General features: G+C 43.8%; 1 protein-coding gene across 1 annotated transcript; it reads left to right on the top strand.

Moving 5' to 3' along the window:
* The first annotated feature begins 345 nt into the window (after positions 1–345).
* LOC119395973 (dnaJ homolog subfamily B member 9) lies at positions 346–14726 on the top strand. The gene is made up of 4 exons (XM_037662999.2): positions 346–487; positions 4382–4613; positions 5173–5610; positions 10628–14726. The coding sequence occupies exons 2-4, from the start codon at positions 4400–4402 to the stop codon at positions 10696–10698; spliced, it is 723 nt and encodes a 240-aa protein (XP_037518927.1). The 5' UTR covers positions 346–487; positions 4382–4399; the 3' UTR covers positions 10699–14726.
* Positions 14727–17294: the final 2568 nt, after the last annotated feature.

Genomic DNA, 17294 nt, shown 5'->3' with positions numbered 1-17294 from the left:
AGAGAGCTCTGACCGATACTCGGTAAGTTGACGCGAGAAGCATTAGCGTGATGCCGAGCTTTGTTACTGCTCTGAGTGACCGAATCCGCCGGATCCCCGCCCAAGCGCCTCGGTATTTGCGCGCCAGTCGCGCGTCGTCAGCAACGGCCCGCACACACCGCGCACACTGGACTAAGAGACGTGGACAATCGAGCGCAATTTCTGGCGTTGTTTTGGTTTACTGCACCCGAGTCGCCATCCGCGCCGGCCTATATTTCCCTCTTCTCCTCGTCGCTTTCTCTCGACCGAGGCGTGGGGCCAATGGGAAAAGACTTCGTGTACCTACGAAGGTCCCCCTTGCAGCGCAGATATCACCTGTCTCCGCGACTCGTTTCGCATTCCTGTCCAAGACGTTCGTGCCGGGAATACCTGCGCGTGCCTGCTACTTTTTAGCATTCAGCGATTGTCGCTTTGATTGCCCCGGGACTGTTTTCATCGTACTGTCAAGGTGAGACCGACGCGCGCTTCGTTTGATTGCGCGTATCCCGTTTAATTCAGCTGTTTTCTCACGCGCGCGTTGCTTTCGGGATCTTTTGAGAGGTCCGCCGCCGTTTTGTGGTTTCTCCAAAAAGTTTTGCTTCCTTGCTGTGTACTCGCTGGATCATGTCAGTAACACGTCATCTTTATGAGGTTCCTGGCTTACGTTTCTTGTTCGGTAGCGGAATTACGCATTTTTTCAATGTTATGCTGCTACAAAACAGGCTCCGTACGTGTAGCAACCAGATCCGCGAGTAGGAGTACGTGTTTCCGCACGATATGAAAGGCAGTGTCAGATCAGTGTCGCTTTTCTTATGAGAAAGACGGTGACTTATTTGCGCCTCTCTTGTCAGCAATAGCAGTGACAGCGCGAATTCACGCATCCAGTGGCCGTGAGCATAAATGTCGCAAACGCGCTTTCAAATTTCCCAGCTGTAGCGTCAGCTGTGACCGATTCGTAGTCTCGCAAGGAGTACGTGGCCTAAGCTGCGTGAGTTTACAAGAATTGCGAAGCGCAGCTTGAGCAAACCGTTAATTAGGATGTCATTATATGAACTAAATGAAGACTGGAATGATTAGTTATTACTCTGTAATAAAATTACAGCGTGCGACTGCTTATGTTCAAATCTTTTCCTAGTTAAAGCGGTTCGTGTCACGAAGAGGCGTTTTAAAGGTTAATATTTTTCTGTGGGAGGTTTGCGAACTTTGTTTGTAACTTGTCAGCAAGGTTTACTACATAAAGTAGCAGAAAATTACACGAAATCACAGCTGGGATAGTCTTTGCCAACTGATGAGCCATTCACCTTTTGTTTCATCATGCCTATTGTGCAAATGGTGTATATGTGTAGTAGTTAAGAGGGGTGTAGTAGCGCAGATTTCAGCTGTAGCACGTTTAAACATTAGTCTGTGTTCTTTTCTCCGTTAACAACATCCAAACTTTATTACGATGCTAAACCGAATTGACGGTATGGCACGAAGAATTTTTTTTTACTTGCTGTTACAGTTTGCCTTTTCAACCAGTATGTGTGCAATGCAAGATTTTTTTAGTTCTTTGTTCATGGCAAAGCAATGAATTGCTTGCACGAATTGTACATTTACTTGCAGTGCCAGTTTGTTCTGCTAGCACATCACCGTGACTCCTTGTAATGTCCATTGCATATTTCAACACTTTTTTATTTTTGAAATTTTATGATAGGTCATTGTACTGAAGTTTCACTTTTGAGGTTACTTGAATTTACATAAGAAAAAGAAAAGAGACGACATGTTGCTGGATTCTGGGCAAAAATTCATTTCGGCATTGATGTACAAGAATACTTTCACATTAACAAAAAAAAAGCTTAAATGAGATTTCATTAACTTAATGTCATGGAGAACTGATGAATAGATACATTTGCACCGGCACACAGTTTCCCATTTCATGCACTTCCGGGCCCGACCGATTAAATCTTGCATCAGCACCGACACTTATAGCTGCAACCTGTTGGGAGCTATAAATAGGTCATCTCGTAAAAAAGTGGACCGGGCCTTCTGGATATAGGAAAGTGCGTGGGGCTTGTGTGGACAGCCATTTATTGGCTGTACTTTTTTTTTTTGCTTGGCAGCTAAATATACAAAAAACAGAGAGGCCATAAAAGCAGCTCTTATTATGCCATGAAAACTTAGTATTCCCACAGCACAAGTAATTTTAAAGTTTAATAATTGTTAGTGTTGCAGTTATCTAGACATTGTATTGTGTGATCTATGCACTCTGTAGATATCCTTTAATTTTTATATTTTTATTTCTCTTGGTTTTTCTCTTTTTTTTTTTTGACTTTGCAAAGGAAAACACATTCCGTTATGTCTGATAAATGTCTCTATAAATATTCGCATCAGTTGGCAGTGAATTTGGCTTTAAGCAATTGCATTTTGTCGTAGTAAATATACGCACATATACTATTTTGTATGTTAAACTGAGAGCAGGGACCCGAGTGTGAATTAGCAGTGGCACACTAAATAATAAAGATATGTTGCATCTATGTAATGCTTATTAAGTTGCACATGTTCAGTGCATGGAAGGCACTAGAAAAATGAAGGAAGACATAAGGTATGCGATACGAGGAATCAATAATTTACATTATATATGCTAGACAGCTTTCCCGTGGGGCTTTGTTCCAACCAGAAACTTTTATGCCCAGTCTTGAGGTATGCTACACTGAAGGTTTAGGTTGTAAAGCCCCATCCATGTCTCCCTTGTACAGATAAAATTGTGCTTTATTATTTTCTTAGACACTAATATGTAAATTCAATTTTGTCACTCGTTAAACTCAGCAGCATTTGACCTTGAGTTTTAATTTCATGCTTCTGACTCGACTGATGATAGCTGACGCAAGTAAGTCATCCAATGCGATGTTCAAGTCACGATGTGGTTTAATTGAAATACGGATATATAAAGCAGCACTTAACTAATCTATGTATTTTTATTATGCACTTTCGATCGCATCTTTATATGCTTGCCTTCTGTCAAAATGAAAGCCTATTCTTGTCAACTCCCATATTTTGCCGAAAACCCTGCTTGAGTTTGAGGAATTGGAAAGATTTGTTACTCTTGCTGCCGCATGTATTCATTGGGCACCATTACTTTTGCCTACAAATCTTTTTCGGTAGCGACATTGTGTGGGACATGCTGCGACAAAGAAGCAGGAGGCACTTAATTGTTACAAAATTATCTGGTGTTGGAACTGAACTAAATTTTTGACATGTGTGGGTGGTATTTTCTTAGGCATTAAATATGTCACGAAAAAGGCAGGTTGAATTCACTGTTTTCAAATCACGACACCTTCATTGCACAAGTTTTCATGCCTCGAACTTAGGCGTGTTGTTTGTTATCTGTCACAAGATGTGCTGTTATTTGCTGTAGTGCCTCAGTGTCACAAGGAATGTTTTGTGAGAAGTTCTAAGAAGTTGTTTAGAAGGAGCCACCTGTGTCACTGAATGTTTGCTTGAGTACTTCGTACTTAGGTCCTGCAAACCGAAACCTGTCTTAGGAAAACAGTATGCACTCTGCCAGGTCATGGTGTAATAAGCCAAGAAACCATGCTTGTCGGTTTCAGTGCATAAGTGTAAATGTTGCAAAGGCTTCGAACAATGTGGAATGAGCTTTTGTGCAGGTATCCAGTGTACTATTTTGTTGTCTCATGTTTGTGTACTGTTTATAGTTACTACCCAGTGTGGTGGTAGTTCTCACATGTAACTGGCATGTTGTATGCATGTGAAAACTTTCATTTGAACGCAGAGGCGTCAGTTAAGGGGGGAGCATAAGGTGACCCCCCCCCCCCCCTGCCTGCACACATGCAACTTCCCTGGTCGACCTTTGTGTTGCAAGTCGGAAACTTGCGTGCCTGTTTGATTGTCGACTTCAATGGTGGGATAAAGAGAGAATGATATATTGCACAGCAAGTTCAATCTTTACTGTTGAAAATTATGGATATATTACCATTGCGTGTAGTATAAAATTCTCTGTCACAGAGCAAATAGTTACACTTTAGGTTTACTGGCAGCATTTTACCCTCAGTCAAGTAGATCAACGCCTGCGACTGTACCTCATTGGCTTTGGTGTTGTGCCGCTGAGCAAGAAGTTAAAAGCTAGATCTCAACCCTGAGTGCCTAATTTTGACGGGGTGGAACACAAAAATTCTTGTGGACTGCCCTTCGGGTGCATGTTAAGGAACAGCAGCTGGACATTGCCCAGCATTTTTCACAGCCCACTGTGTTGTCTTGGGGTGTCAAATAAAACCCCAAAATTAAGCTTTAAGTAAACAGATTACAAACTCAAAAGAAATATTGGTTGTAACGACAGGAAATTTTTTTGCTGTCGATGTTCTTGCAGGTCCACTCAGCACTTACCATGAAGTGGTGGCCAGTGTTTCTTTTGGTGTGGGCAGCGGTCTTGACGGTGGCAACAGCGGCGGAGGAGGAAGACTACTACAAGCTGTTGGGCGTCAAGCGCACGGCCTCTGATCGGGAGATCAAGAAGGCGTTCCGCAAGCTGGCCCTCAAGTACCACCCGGACAAGAACAAGGCACCAGACGCCGAGGAAAAGTTCAAGAATATCGCGCAAGGCAAGTAGACTGCACGCTTTGCCTTATTTTTTAATTCATTGCCATTCACAATACTTGTAGTGTTGATCAAATCAGGGGGCCTGTTTAAAATGTCTTTGGCAAAAATGCATTAGGTACAAGTTTTGTTACAGCAGAACTCGGATGCTCTTCTGATACACTGTAGATTGTACAAATTTCTGAGCTGCCTCAAAGTCTGTCCCAGACATAAGAGTAGAGTTCGGAGTTTAGCATTTGAAATTGCAATCTCCTGGGATTCTGAGATACCCACCTGCTCAGAACAACGGATTGAAACGTATGTCACGGTTTCTGTATGCCTTTGTTGACAATGCAACTGGAAACATTTTCCTCAAAAAGTTGTGCCAGGAATCTAACTAAGCCACTTTCGTACTATTCCAAGTGTGTTGGTCTTCATATTCAGCGTGAATATTGTACATACATAGTCATCTCCATGCTATTCTTCAATAAATTTAAATCCCATGTACAGGGGTCTTAGTAAGGCATGGAATGTGTATTTCAGACCTGTGTTAGTGATCTTTCTTTTTGTCACTTGCTCCAACAGCTTACGAGGTCCTGTCAGATGCCGAGAAGCGCAAGAAGTATGACCAATTTGGCAGCTCCGCCTTCAAGCAAGGCGGCGACGGAGCCAACTCGCAGTTCCACGACTTCGACATGCACGACTTCTTCCGCCACTTCGACGACGCCTTCAACTTCCACCAGCAGCAGCACGGCAGGGCGCACTTCCACCACGGCCATCCCGACTTTGGCCAGCAGAAGCCCCACCAACACCATCGCCACGGTGGCCCACACTCATTCTTCGGCAACGCGTTCAACATGGACGACCTCTTTTCCGACTTCGACGACGAACGTGACGGCTGGATGGGTGGCGGTGGCGGGCCCTTCGGGGAAGTCTTCGGCGGTGGTGACTCCTTTGCGAGTTCGCACTTTGCGCGCCATGCGCAGAATCACCACAGCAACATGTTTCACCAGCGGAGTGGTGGTAAGTGCTCGCTTGAGTTGTACTGTTCACTTCATCATGCCGTGCGTACACGTTTGTGCACGAGATTTGTTTTTGCCACTTGCAACGAGGAATGGCTTTTCGATAGAAAAAAACCTCTCCATACTCGGTTTGTGCTTAACTTGCAGCGTGCTGTGTATATAGATGATCTGTCGGCCAAAGACACCAGTACGTTTGATGGGATGTTTGACATGTCACTAAGGACATCAGTGATGAAAGAATAATCTTTAATTTATCACAACACTTGTTGCTAATAGTTTACTTGTGCATGCACTTTGAGTCAATGGTTCAATTTCTTACAAAAAAATACAATATGACCAGCTGCGCTACAGATAGATAATTACTCCATAATTACTATGGCTCTGTGCAATATGTAGAAAGCAATATCCTACCATCTCAATTTTCTTAAGGAATGGAGTGTCCTGCGCTTTTAATAAACTATTCTAACTTGGACGCATTGATCAACAGTCGTTCATGATTCACTCCTTAGAGGGTTAAGCTAAAAGCAGTGGCAAGCGGTGACTTGCTAATTGTACTGTAAGAGACGAATGTTGCGTCTTTGCACTATTGGTGGCTGTGCTTGTCAAATACGACGTTTGTATGTTTTGCTAGAAGTGCATTCTTTCTACCAGTGCATTTATTTGGGATGGTTGATGCATATTATCAAACAGTACAATTTTAAGAGGCACGACTTGGAACGAAGGAAGTAGTTGCAAGGCAGAGTTCGACAGCCGAATGCTTTATTTGAAAATGTGACACGCTACATATATGGGCAGGCGTGTGGAAGGTTATGTGAAAATGACAAAAGTTCCGTTGCCGTTTGCTGGAAGTGATGCCCGACCGAAAATGTAGACGAGAACCAACGGGGATCTTCGGCATGGCTGCCGAGATTTTGAGTCTAGCTCATCTATGGCCTGCATGCCACGTATGAGCTGGACTTAACGCATTTGGAGCAAAGACGCCAAGGATGAAGTCAGCTCGTTGACAGTACTTTTGGTTATCCAGCAATACTGTGGATGGGGTGGTGTAGTATCCATGGTTTGTCGTTCTTCTAGTAGATGGCACCACGCAATCTGTAAGGCAGTGTTATCATGAGATGGCTTATGGTGGCAGAAATAAAACATGTTGGTAACTGGGGTCTTTAAAAAAAGGATAGCTTGCCCCTTCTTTTGTCAGAATTTGGAGCAGGAGCATGGAAGGGACGGTGGTAAATGCTGCCGTAATGTGCACATTGAGTCAGTGAAGCTGATGCATACATCACATGCCGTGTTTTCTATTTACACTCAAACCTCGATATAACGAATTATCGCTTATAACGAAGTAAACGAAGAATAGTCTTGTCATAGATACAGTGCTACAAATAAACATTTATAACGAATTTTTGGATATAACGAAGTTATTTTTGTGACAGATGTGACTTTGTTATAACGAGGTTTGAGTGTAGTGGAAGGTCACTTAATAATGCCTAAGAATTATAGGTATCATTATGAGTGAAAGGTTCGACAAAAGCTTATGTGAGTGTTTTATATTAGGGTACCCTGCCACCATATATATGTACGTGGTGGCAGTGCACCCTAGTATAAACAAGACAGGATAAATAGACAAACAAGTAATAAATTGTAAAAAGAATGCAAGAAATGAGAAAGTGACAAAATGTTTCCGCAGGTGTCAAACATGGGACCTCTAGCGCAGAAGCCCAATGCAGTAATCATTACACGAGCATTGACAGGGGAAATAGGAAACCCTTTGTCATTTGCAAGCTAGCACATTGAGCGCTTGAGGCTTCTGTCATTTCACCATAGATGCAGTGGGCAGGGTTAACAGGTCGAAAAGACAAAAGCTAGCCAAAACCTTGGAAAACCTAGCCGAAAAGTAGCCAACTTTAGCTTAGAATAACAGAGAGCTGAGCTAGTTGGTAAGTATTCATTCTAAAAAGACAGGGCTGGTTGGTGCATATTATCAAACACTACAATTTTAAGAGGGGACCTCTAGCCATAGCCCAATGCAGTGCAACCGGAGGCACACCTTCTAATCTATCTTTACATTGTCGACATTGTAAGTGCACGTCAAAATTCGACGAATGCGCAGTGTTGTACCGGCATAGAAATGAAGAAATGCGCCTGATGATTGAAGCATGGCATATCGAGGATAGTGGTAGCGCATGCGTGAGCCAACCGTCGATTAACTTGCATAAAGATGAAATCAAATGCCTTAAAGGAGCACTGACATCAAATTTACGCATGTCAAGATTTTTGCATCCACGAGTAGTTATCTACCCCCTAGTAGCGATTCACGACTGAAAATGCAACTGAGGGACGAATAACTATCTGTTTTATTGATTTATATCACCGGTATCTAGCTCGATTCAAAACGGCCGGCAAGCCTGCCATTTCTTAGCGCTGGCAGCGCTCCCTCGCGGTCAATTCCAGACCGCGCCCAGTTTACCACTTGTCGACAGAAAGGAGTGACGTGAGGATCAGCTGCTCAGCTAACATTTCGTCTGCTAGGCGCGCGCGTTCAGTCATGCCTTGTCACCAGCATCGCCGTCGTCGCCGTCAAAAGTGTCGACTAGTGTTGAAGACAGCATTCTGGAACTTAGAATCACCGCGATACGCGACGTCGCGAATCATTTTCGCTCCGACGCTTTGCAAAACAGTGATTCAAAAATGGACGCTGTTCCAAGCAGCAACGAGGAGGTGCCCGGGGACGCACGCTTGGGCCATACTCGCTGGTGTGTCTCAATTAGATATATTAGAGAATTTTAGCGTGCACAACGTTCCGGTATACACAAAGAGGTCTATGGAATATCGGCATAGCGAATGCACACCAGCGGACAAATAGAATACGATAGGTTTCTACAATAACAATTCTGCGCTGCCAGATGGCTCCACCTATCCGGCCTCTCACGGTTACGGCTGCAGTAACCCGGTGTTACGCTAGCGCAAGGAAGTCCACGGACGAACTAACATTCACTAATAACGCTACATACGTGTTACTTGTTAGCGATGATATTTATCTATAAGCTGCTCCACTTCGATAACTTGTGGTCGTGTTGGCGTGTACCGTACGTGTAAGGAAACGCCACGCACTTTCCGCTTTTTCCGCGCCTCGACGAGCAGGTCCGTACTACGCAACGGTTCCCCAACATGCTGGCACGTAGTCGCTCCGATTGATCGCACTCGCACTGAGTATCACACGACAAATCAGTCGATACGACACGATGAATCGCAGGCACGGATCGGGACAGCGAGGAGAGCCACTGGCTGGGAGTGAGAGCCGGTGAGAGCGTCGCCTGGCGTCAGCGGCAGTCGGCGGCACAATAAATACACTCAGATCGTCGACGTCATTGTTACTAGCGTATCGTCACTCAGGATGGTATGGTCGGAATGTATCACACTTGTTACGTAGCACTAGTGTCGATGTCGCAGCGTGATCAATCTTCCGTTGAGCTTTCGTACGCTGTTTGCCCTCGAAATAAAATTACTTCCACGCGACGGACGCCATTCAAATTTGGCCAAGGAGAGACCTATGCATACCGAGCAATCGAATGAAGGGCACATCTCGACTTGGAAAATTGATGTCAGTGCTCCTTTAAAAGTTATCTTCCACGTAGAACCCCATGCGTGCCGGATTGATAGGTTTGCCTATTGCATGGGCATGCGCAGATAAGTTTTCGTGCCTTCTTTCTTTTCCGCCGTTGTGCGTCTCTTCAGTTGTTAGTCGGCATTTGTGGTGTCCTGACTTCTTTCTTGTGTCCGTGTTTGCACGCCCTGTCTTTTTAGAACCAATTTTAGCTATTGGCAGTAAAAGTAGCCAAATGAAACCAAGCGTGCGTGAAAAAAAGACTGCGACGTTTTTATTTACATGACTAAATGCAGAAGCCTCTTAGAGATAATGTAAATAACAACAGCATGAACACTTCAAAAACGAAATTGGTTAAGATTCAAGCTCAAATTGTTGACTTTAGCAATCATTTGATGCAGGATGACAGATTCTTGCACTGTTGCAGAAATGACTCTCTTCACGCGTCTTATGTAAGTTTTCTTAAAAGGTCCAGAAGTGACAGCCTTGTGAAGGCAGTAAAAACAAGTACAGCACGGGTGTGCTCAATATCACACTTGCTAGGATTGAAGCACAAATTGTAGTCACTTTCACAATAATTTCTTGTGGGACGGCACAATCCGAGCAATTAGTATTGTGAAGTGGCTGTCCGTACCTAATCCTAGGAAATCACAAGCAGTTTGTCGCACGTCTGATTCCTAATGTCAATGAGTGCAAAGCGCGCTGGATGCGGAGCGCTTTTGGTGGCCTGTTGACTTCCCATTGCGACCTAAAGTCGCATTCAGCAATAGATGGTCTGCAAAATGAGTCCCCATGCAACAGTTTTCCTCGAGTACCTGTCATGTACCCAAAGGGACTTTCTCTTGTGTAATGCAGCTCCCAAACTCAATTTCGGGCGTTGGAAACATGCATCGGTCGCCATGCTTTGACACTACATACTCGAAAGCCAGCGGCTGCGACGTCATCAGATACTGATAATTTAGCTCGAATCGAGGGAACAACAAAGTAGCCAAGACTTTTTTTCTGCTACCAACATCCTAGCAAAGTAGCCAAACCTGGCAACCCTGGCCATGGGCCCTACCAACAGGATTCCACATCTGCGTTTCATGTAATGGTTTGTGCACTGATTCGTGCAACGCTTTGCCGGTTGATAGCATGGCCGATAGATGGCATAATTTCCATAATTATGCCATCTGTGGATAGATTTCCAAAATTTTGAATTTTATATTAGCTAATGAGTACAATTTCAGTTACATAATCTTAGTAGCACCTGCTCCAAGGAGTGCACTCCTATTGTATTGTTGAAGTCGGGCAGTAACGGAGGGCCGATAAATGTTGACTGGGGCATGAAACAACTTATTTCATTATGGATTCCGAGGTCATATTTTTACTAGTACTAATTATACTACATTTCTCTGCCTCTTTTTCTCGTGTGTAGGGCAAGGCCACTGCAAGACTGTCACGCAGAGAGTTGGCAACATGGTGACAACGTACACCCAGTGCTCGTAAGAACCAAAGAAGCTTCGCGAGTGAGTCTCCCCGCGTTGAGCAAAATCCAGGACTGCAAATTTCAAGGTGCCCACAGCACGTGCTCACAGAAAGCACGTTGCCTGGAGCACTGTGCTCTGATCTGTGATGTTTGGGCTTGAGCCCGCGATTTTCTACTGACTGCTGCTATCTGGCTATGGATTTGTTTTGTTGTTTTATATTTTGTACATACTCAAGTCTTTCCTTAGAACATTCTTCCTTTTTTTTTGTTAGTAAATCGTTTGCCTATTGAAGGTTCTGACTGGCTGCAGCGCTAAAGAAACTTTAACAGCTGAAACTGTGTGAATACAGGCATATGCGATCAGCCAGTGCCACGAAATCAGATAAGTATTAACAGGATTACAGAGCCTTTCTATATACTTTGATAATTGAGCCACTGGGAGGAACAAATAATGTAGCGCGGCACTTGGCTCGGAGTAGCAAAAGTGAAAATTATTGCTGAAGGTGACGATGTTTTGCCATGTATGTTGCTGTATACATATGTATGTAGCCAGCAGAACAGATGCCTACATTATATACCAGGTTAACTGTTTCAACAGAAACAGACATTAAAGATCACTTGTGGTAGATTCGCAATTCTCTCTCATCACTTGGGCTATTTGAACAGGCAGACGCCAGCTAATATACTTTCGCAAATTATCATCTCAATGAATCGCCCTAGAGTAAGTGCGAATTGTGGAATCCAATGTGAAGCAGTAACAGAGAGCTTATAAGTATTAACCGAACGATTCTTTTCATATGCGTTTTGAGGACATTATTTACTGTAACTGGTGATGTGCACATCATTTCTGCTTAATGAATACTATTTTCTGTGCTGCTTGGGTACTAATATTACCTGCGCATGAAATGAATTACAAAGATTATTAGTGAAATCTGGTTAATTAGCTAATGTCACTGCGCAATTCATTTTGCATGCAGCGTCTGTTTCTTCAAGTAATCCAGCTGATGTAAGAAAGTTGCGTTATGTAGCACACTGGAAATTTAAGTCTGTTTCATCAAAATAGACTACACAATCTGAGCAATGGTGAATAGCGTTACGTAGTAGCCCTTGTGGCAGTAACACGTTGCTAGAACATTGGTGTCAGATTGGCACTTAACTTGTACAGTCTAATGGTTAGTTAGTTGGGCAGCCATGATGCAAGCTCATGCTGATGGTGCTGGAAACATAAATCTGGTACTTACGCAGGTGTGTTATGGACATGTTTAGACGTCTTATAGATGGGTTATAAATGTGCACCTTCATTTATGTTTGGCCCATTATAACATTTTATTGGGACAAGATTGAGATGAGCATATGCTGATGATGCTACATCAATGTAATTTTAATGAAAACTGAAGGAAAATCCGGTCCCCTTAGATGAGCTACCTAGTGAGTTTGACTTCTTTGCAATGTCGTCGATTTCTTCTAGATTTTCTGGAAATCGCAGCACTAGTAGGAAACGGTTGTGTTTTTATACTTAGTTTGTGTATACGCTAATCGTTGGGATCCAAAGGTGTTGACCTCTTACTGTTTCGACCTCTTTGTTGAAGAATTGTTATTGAGGACTAATAGTTTGCTGAAGTGGCTAGTAATCTCCCGCATTTCTTTTTTTACTCGCTTTAAGCGTGTGTTTAAAGAGCTGCAGACGTCTTTGCAGCAAACCGAGGTCAAGTGTCGTGCAACTATTAGAGTTTTTGAGCAATCAGACCCAATTTAGGAGGTACTGACAGCAGTATCACAATTCCGGAGAACCGCCGCATGCAATAATTTCTCTTTCATATCTGTGAATTTACGTCACGCCTTGAAAGGCACTAGGCTGTCACTTGAGGACATAGCTGATTACACAGTACCGCCCTTGCTATGAGAATTATTGTCCAGTTTTTCTCATCTCATACTACAGTCTGGTACAACTTTAGAAGGCAGCAACATTTCCACCTCAGAGAGGGACGCACACAATTCTGCACCAATAAGCATGCGCTCTGGAATGACGTAATAAGCCGGATGATCGGTGACCCCGCTATTGGAGAACATCACTGAGTACACGGGTGGGGCTGTTGCTTTGCCCACGGAGGCAGTCGGCTGCAGCGCTTCAGTCATCTGGGCGGGGCCTCTTCTGCCTTCTTAAGTTGGATCCGACTATATTACTGTATGCAACTCTGAGTAGCAAACAGGAATAGTTCTAGTTGTACTCCTGCATTTATTTTGCACGGCGATTCATCGCAAATATGAACTGCATCACAGTGTTTTTGCAGTGCCACTTGGTGTAGTGGCCACGCAAGTTATGCTAGAGAGACAATCGTGCCTGTGGAAGGTATTTGTTTCATTTTGTGCTCTTGTACGCTCGGTGCTTAACGAGGTGTGTTGTCTGATTCTTTTACTCTTGGGTCATACCTTTAATGATCCATTTCAACATTTCCATTGCTTCCAACTCTGTCATTTCTAGCTGTCATTTGGACACCGCTATTATCAGTGGCATTGCCACGTGGCACCGGTGGTGACATAAGAATGAAAAAAAGCAACGAAATGTTAGATTAGCGTGACTTGATTTAAGTCTCATGCATTCCATCAACCTTTGCATAGATGGGAAATAAGGATATTATTATTATGATGCAAGTCCTTCACTCACCTTTCGCCCAACGGAAATGTAGTCAGTCATACCTATCAGAGTATGCACGTATAGTTTGTTTCTATTTTGCCCAAATTTATTTGTTCGTTCACAAATGCAAGTTTTTAAGTATTATTTATTTACACCAAATGGCCTTTAAATGCTCTTTGTCATCATGGGGTTGGGGTGTAGCACCGTGTGTTTATTTAGACACTTCCGTGTTGGTTGTGTTTTTCTTGTGTGTTTAGGAAGTGTCACACACTCCACTACAGCTCTGTACATTTACCATTCGTTGTAAATATTTGTACATAGTGTTAGGTTTTTAAAAACTGTGTGAACTGTACAGTAGCCTTGTTGGCCCAAAATATTGAACCATGCTTTGATGCTGTTGGTTGCAGTGCTACTAGCCAAAAAGAGAGAAAAAAAGCAAAGGTTTTTACCTAAAGGAATGAAGGCTTTTGCAACTCTCATCTGCTATACAAGTTTCAGTAGTTTACTTTGTAAATCAACTTTTGTGTTGAAAAGGTTTTACTAAGTGGTCTAGTTAAAGGTACAGACACCATTGCCTGTTCTCCAACTGCTGGTGTTTCATTGACATCTTGTCGGGTTTCGTTAGCTTTTGTGGCAGACTGCAGCATGCGTTGTACTGGCATATAGCAGGTCATTCTTACCAACACCGTCATCAATGTCCACATTCGAATTGTGGCAGAATCTAAAGTGAACCAAGCAATCAGCATGCAACAATGAACTCCATGCAACCAAAACTAATTTGCAGCCTTCCATCTCATCTCCATGCTCCGTTCAGCTCTGAGAGATGAGAAGGCACTGATTATGTTCACGACAATATATATAGTAGTACCAATGAAATGAGCCGGTGAAGTCCGAAATTTAGTTAGTCTTGGCATTCGAGGTCAATGTCCGAAGCTTGTGAGATGCTGTGACTTTTCTGCATTTACTGAAGTCACATGAGCGTTACATGGTTGTGGTCAGAGTGACCTGTGTTCAGAAGAGAACAGTGCAGAATTTTGTACAGTATTCACTAGTGTACATGAAGAATCTAATGCATCAGAAGAGAGGTCCTTGTATGCCAAACTAAGTTATGAATTCCGAAGGACAACTTTTAATTGCACCTTTTGATGCCCAAGAAATCATTCTGCCGCTGTGTGCTGCTTTTGAATTGTCGTTTTGCACAATTCACAAATTACGAGTTGAGCAACCCAGAGCCTTTGAAAGCAGTGCTTTTAGTACTCTCTACTGAGCTTAAATGTTGTATTGCTGTAGTATTTCTCGAGTTTGTTGTGCTTTGGATTGTAAAGACTTTACTACCAACTGTCCGTTACATTTATTCTGTTGGCATGTGCTGTTGAAATATGAATGGCAGCAATAAAATGTTTATGGTTCGTTAATCTGCTTCTGTGAAATGTATGGCATGATGATTGGGGCAACAGTGCGAGTGGCTAGTGGGTAACTCGCTCATGAAGCCTAGTTTCCTTTCAAATGCGTGTGCTTAACCATTGTAGCCCATAACTTGCAGTGTTCTGTATCATAGGTCTGAGTTTCTGTTTGTTCTCCTTTTAACTTACTGAGGCATCTTTCAGGAAACTCAGCCTTGTGTGAACATGAAAGCGATATGTACCTTGTAGAGCACGCACTATGGGCAATTGAAGATCTAGTAATGCCAATGGGCTAGTTGATGTGCTGCTTTGTAGCTTAAAAAGGCCCTCATCAGGTTTCGGCATTGCAAACAAACAATGCAGCGCTTAGATTGATGTGGTGGCGATTTGTTTCCATGAGGTATGAAATGGCTGTGCAGTCCGAAAACAGTTGGACTCTCAGATTTAAACAGAAGGCTGCGCTCTCCTCCTGAGGGATCTGCTCTTTCAGCAAGAGTCAAGTTGATACACATAAACGCCTTAAGCATGCCTCGCTACTTGACACGTTACAGGCCATCGCATTGGTCAGTCATCCAATGCGGTGTGCTGAAAAACACTGTGCAGCAGAAAAGGATGATAGAAAGGAGGAGTGAGAACTTGTCAGTACTTTTGCAGTACTTGTGGTGACACAGTCTCCCTTCTTCATTATGCGAGAAAGCAGGTAAGGAATGCCACCAGAACCTGTCTAGTTTAGGCAAAGAGGAGGGCAGTTGTCAGTGAAGCTCACCTTCTAGCAGCACAGCCAGAAAAATATTCAATGCTGTCTCCTCAAATACTAACCTGAAAGAAATCTTCATTACAACTTGCATTATCTGGTGTATAATAAAAATTTACGATGGGCCCTCTGAAGGGCCCTTTTATGCATCATACTGTTGATGCACAAGTAGGCCACTATTCACTCTTGTATTATTACACTGAATAAGAAGTTGAAATTTTCTAAAGTTAGCACACAGAATTTGATGTTCATTATTCGTTTGCTATGCCAAAAAAAAAAATCAGATTTAAGCATGAAGAATAAACATTGTCCAGAGCCACATAACAAAATGATGCCTTTTGGTTTAATTCGACCTTAGGGTAATCTTGTAAGCTCCCTTCCCAGAGGCCACTCACGGGACCCCTACAGACCAAGAAGGTTTAAGCAAATGGAAAGCAGCCATTACAGACTTCAGTATTTCGCATGTTGGGGTCATTAACAAAACACGTTTATATGTTGCTTAAAGGGGCATTGACACAAAAATTTCCGCGGCCGAGATAACCTGCGGGATCGAGTCCCGTGTATGTGCGTGTACCATCTGCAAAATATCGACAGCGAATAAAGCTTGGAAGGTATTTTATATGAATTTTGAAGTTCGCGAGCGCGATCGCATTCACACCCTCGGAGGTGACCCCTAGGAGGATATACCCGAGGTGACCCCCCTACTTCCCCTACGTAACCGTTGCAGCCGGTACAAGTTATGATGACGTCGTAGCCGCCATTTCTGTTTTGACGCGCTCGCCTCGCCGCTGCGCTGTTGGCGTCTGCTCGTGAGTGTGTGGCCGCGGCGCACACGTTGAATGTTTTGTGTTTGGCGACACTACCGCTTTCCCGTTTCCTGCTCCCACGGACTTCTTGATTTCCCTGTGCTGCCTGGGCGGAAATGCGTCACTGTTCTGTGTGCTCACGTGACCGAGCGTTTCACTCGCTAGGTGGTGATAGTTGCACCCGGTTGTAACCCGGTACCCGGTGGATATTCTAGGCACTATACCGGTGGCTTGTCGTTTTTGGAGCTCTGTCAAACCGAAACTGAGGCTGTGTCGGTAATGAGGAGCTTGTAATTATCTGTCGCGCGCTACAGCAAACGATGTGCCGTGTTATGACTACAAGCCCCCAGCAACACATTGCAGCAAAAAAAAACGCGAGGCGAAAATTTTTGTGTCAGAACTCCTTTAAAGGGGTACTGACACGAATATTTTCAGTTGTCCTTTTTTTTGCGTCGAATGAAAGGTCAAGCCCTCAAGAGCCTAGAAAAGGCAGTGCTAAGCGCGAGAACGCCCTGAAAAAGTAATTACAGTATGTTTTTAAAAGCTAGTTTCGGTTCCTACTGTACCCTTACGTCACAACACGGTATGAGCTTCTCGTCACGTGCTCGCACAATATAGAGTGACGTTTCCACGCACAAGCAGCCATTTTGGAAGTTTTGATGACGTACAAGCGGCCGTCTTGGAAGTTTTGGTACCAGGGACGTAGCCAGAAATTTTTTTCGGGGGGGGGGGGGGGTTCAACCATACTTTATGTATGTTCGTGCGTGCGTTTGTATGTGCGCGTGTATATATAGGGAGCTTTCACAAGCGGCGGAAGCGCTGTGCATTGTGGGTAGTCCGCCATTTCGAAGTCATAGACAACCGAGCCGGGAAGCGCGCGCGTGCGGCAGCACCGAGTAAACAAACAGACGTGCCGGCGCAATCACGCTTGTTGTTCTTGTGAGGAGTACGGAGCAATAACTACGAAGTCAGCGAAGACCAGAATGTACGCATCGACGCTCTCCCCGAAGCACCGCGA

The sequence above is a fragment of the Rhipicephalus sanguineus genome, chromosome 6 (genome assembly GCF_013339695.2).
Source record: "Rhipicephalus sanguineus isolate Rsan-2018 chromosome 6, BIME_Rsan_1.4, whole genome shotgun sequence".
NCBI classification, from domain to species: domain Eukaryota; kingdom Metazoa; phylum Arthropoda; class Arachnida; order Ixodida; family Ixodidae; genus Rhipicephalus; species Rhipicephalus sanguineus.
Note: the sequence above shows the minus strand (reverse complement) of the source record. Positions and strands in the feature narration are given on the sequence as shown.

Bases quoted from the DNA above. Each gene is read 5' to 3' on its own strand.
- LOC119395973 (XM_037662999.2), top strand. From the start codon at position 4,400: ATGAAGTGGTGGCCAGTGTTTCTTTTGGTGTGGGCAGCGGTCTTGACG. The intron at 4,614-5,172 runs GCAAGTAGACTG...TTGCTCCAACAG, and splicing joins GTTCAAGAATATCGCGCAAG to CTTACGAGGTCCTGTCAGAT. The intron at 5,611-10,627 runs GTAAGTGCTCGC...TCTCGTGTGTAG, and splicing joins GTTTCACCAGCGGAGTGGTG to GGCAAGGCCACTGCAAGACT.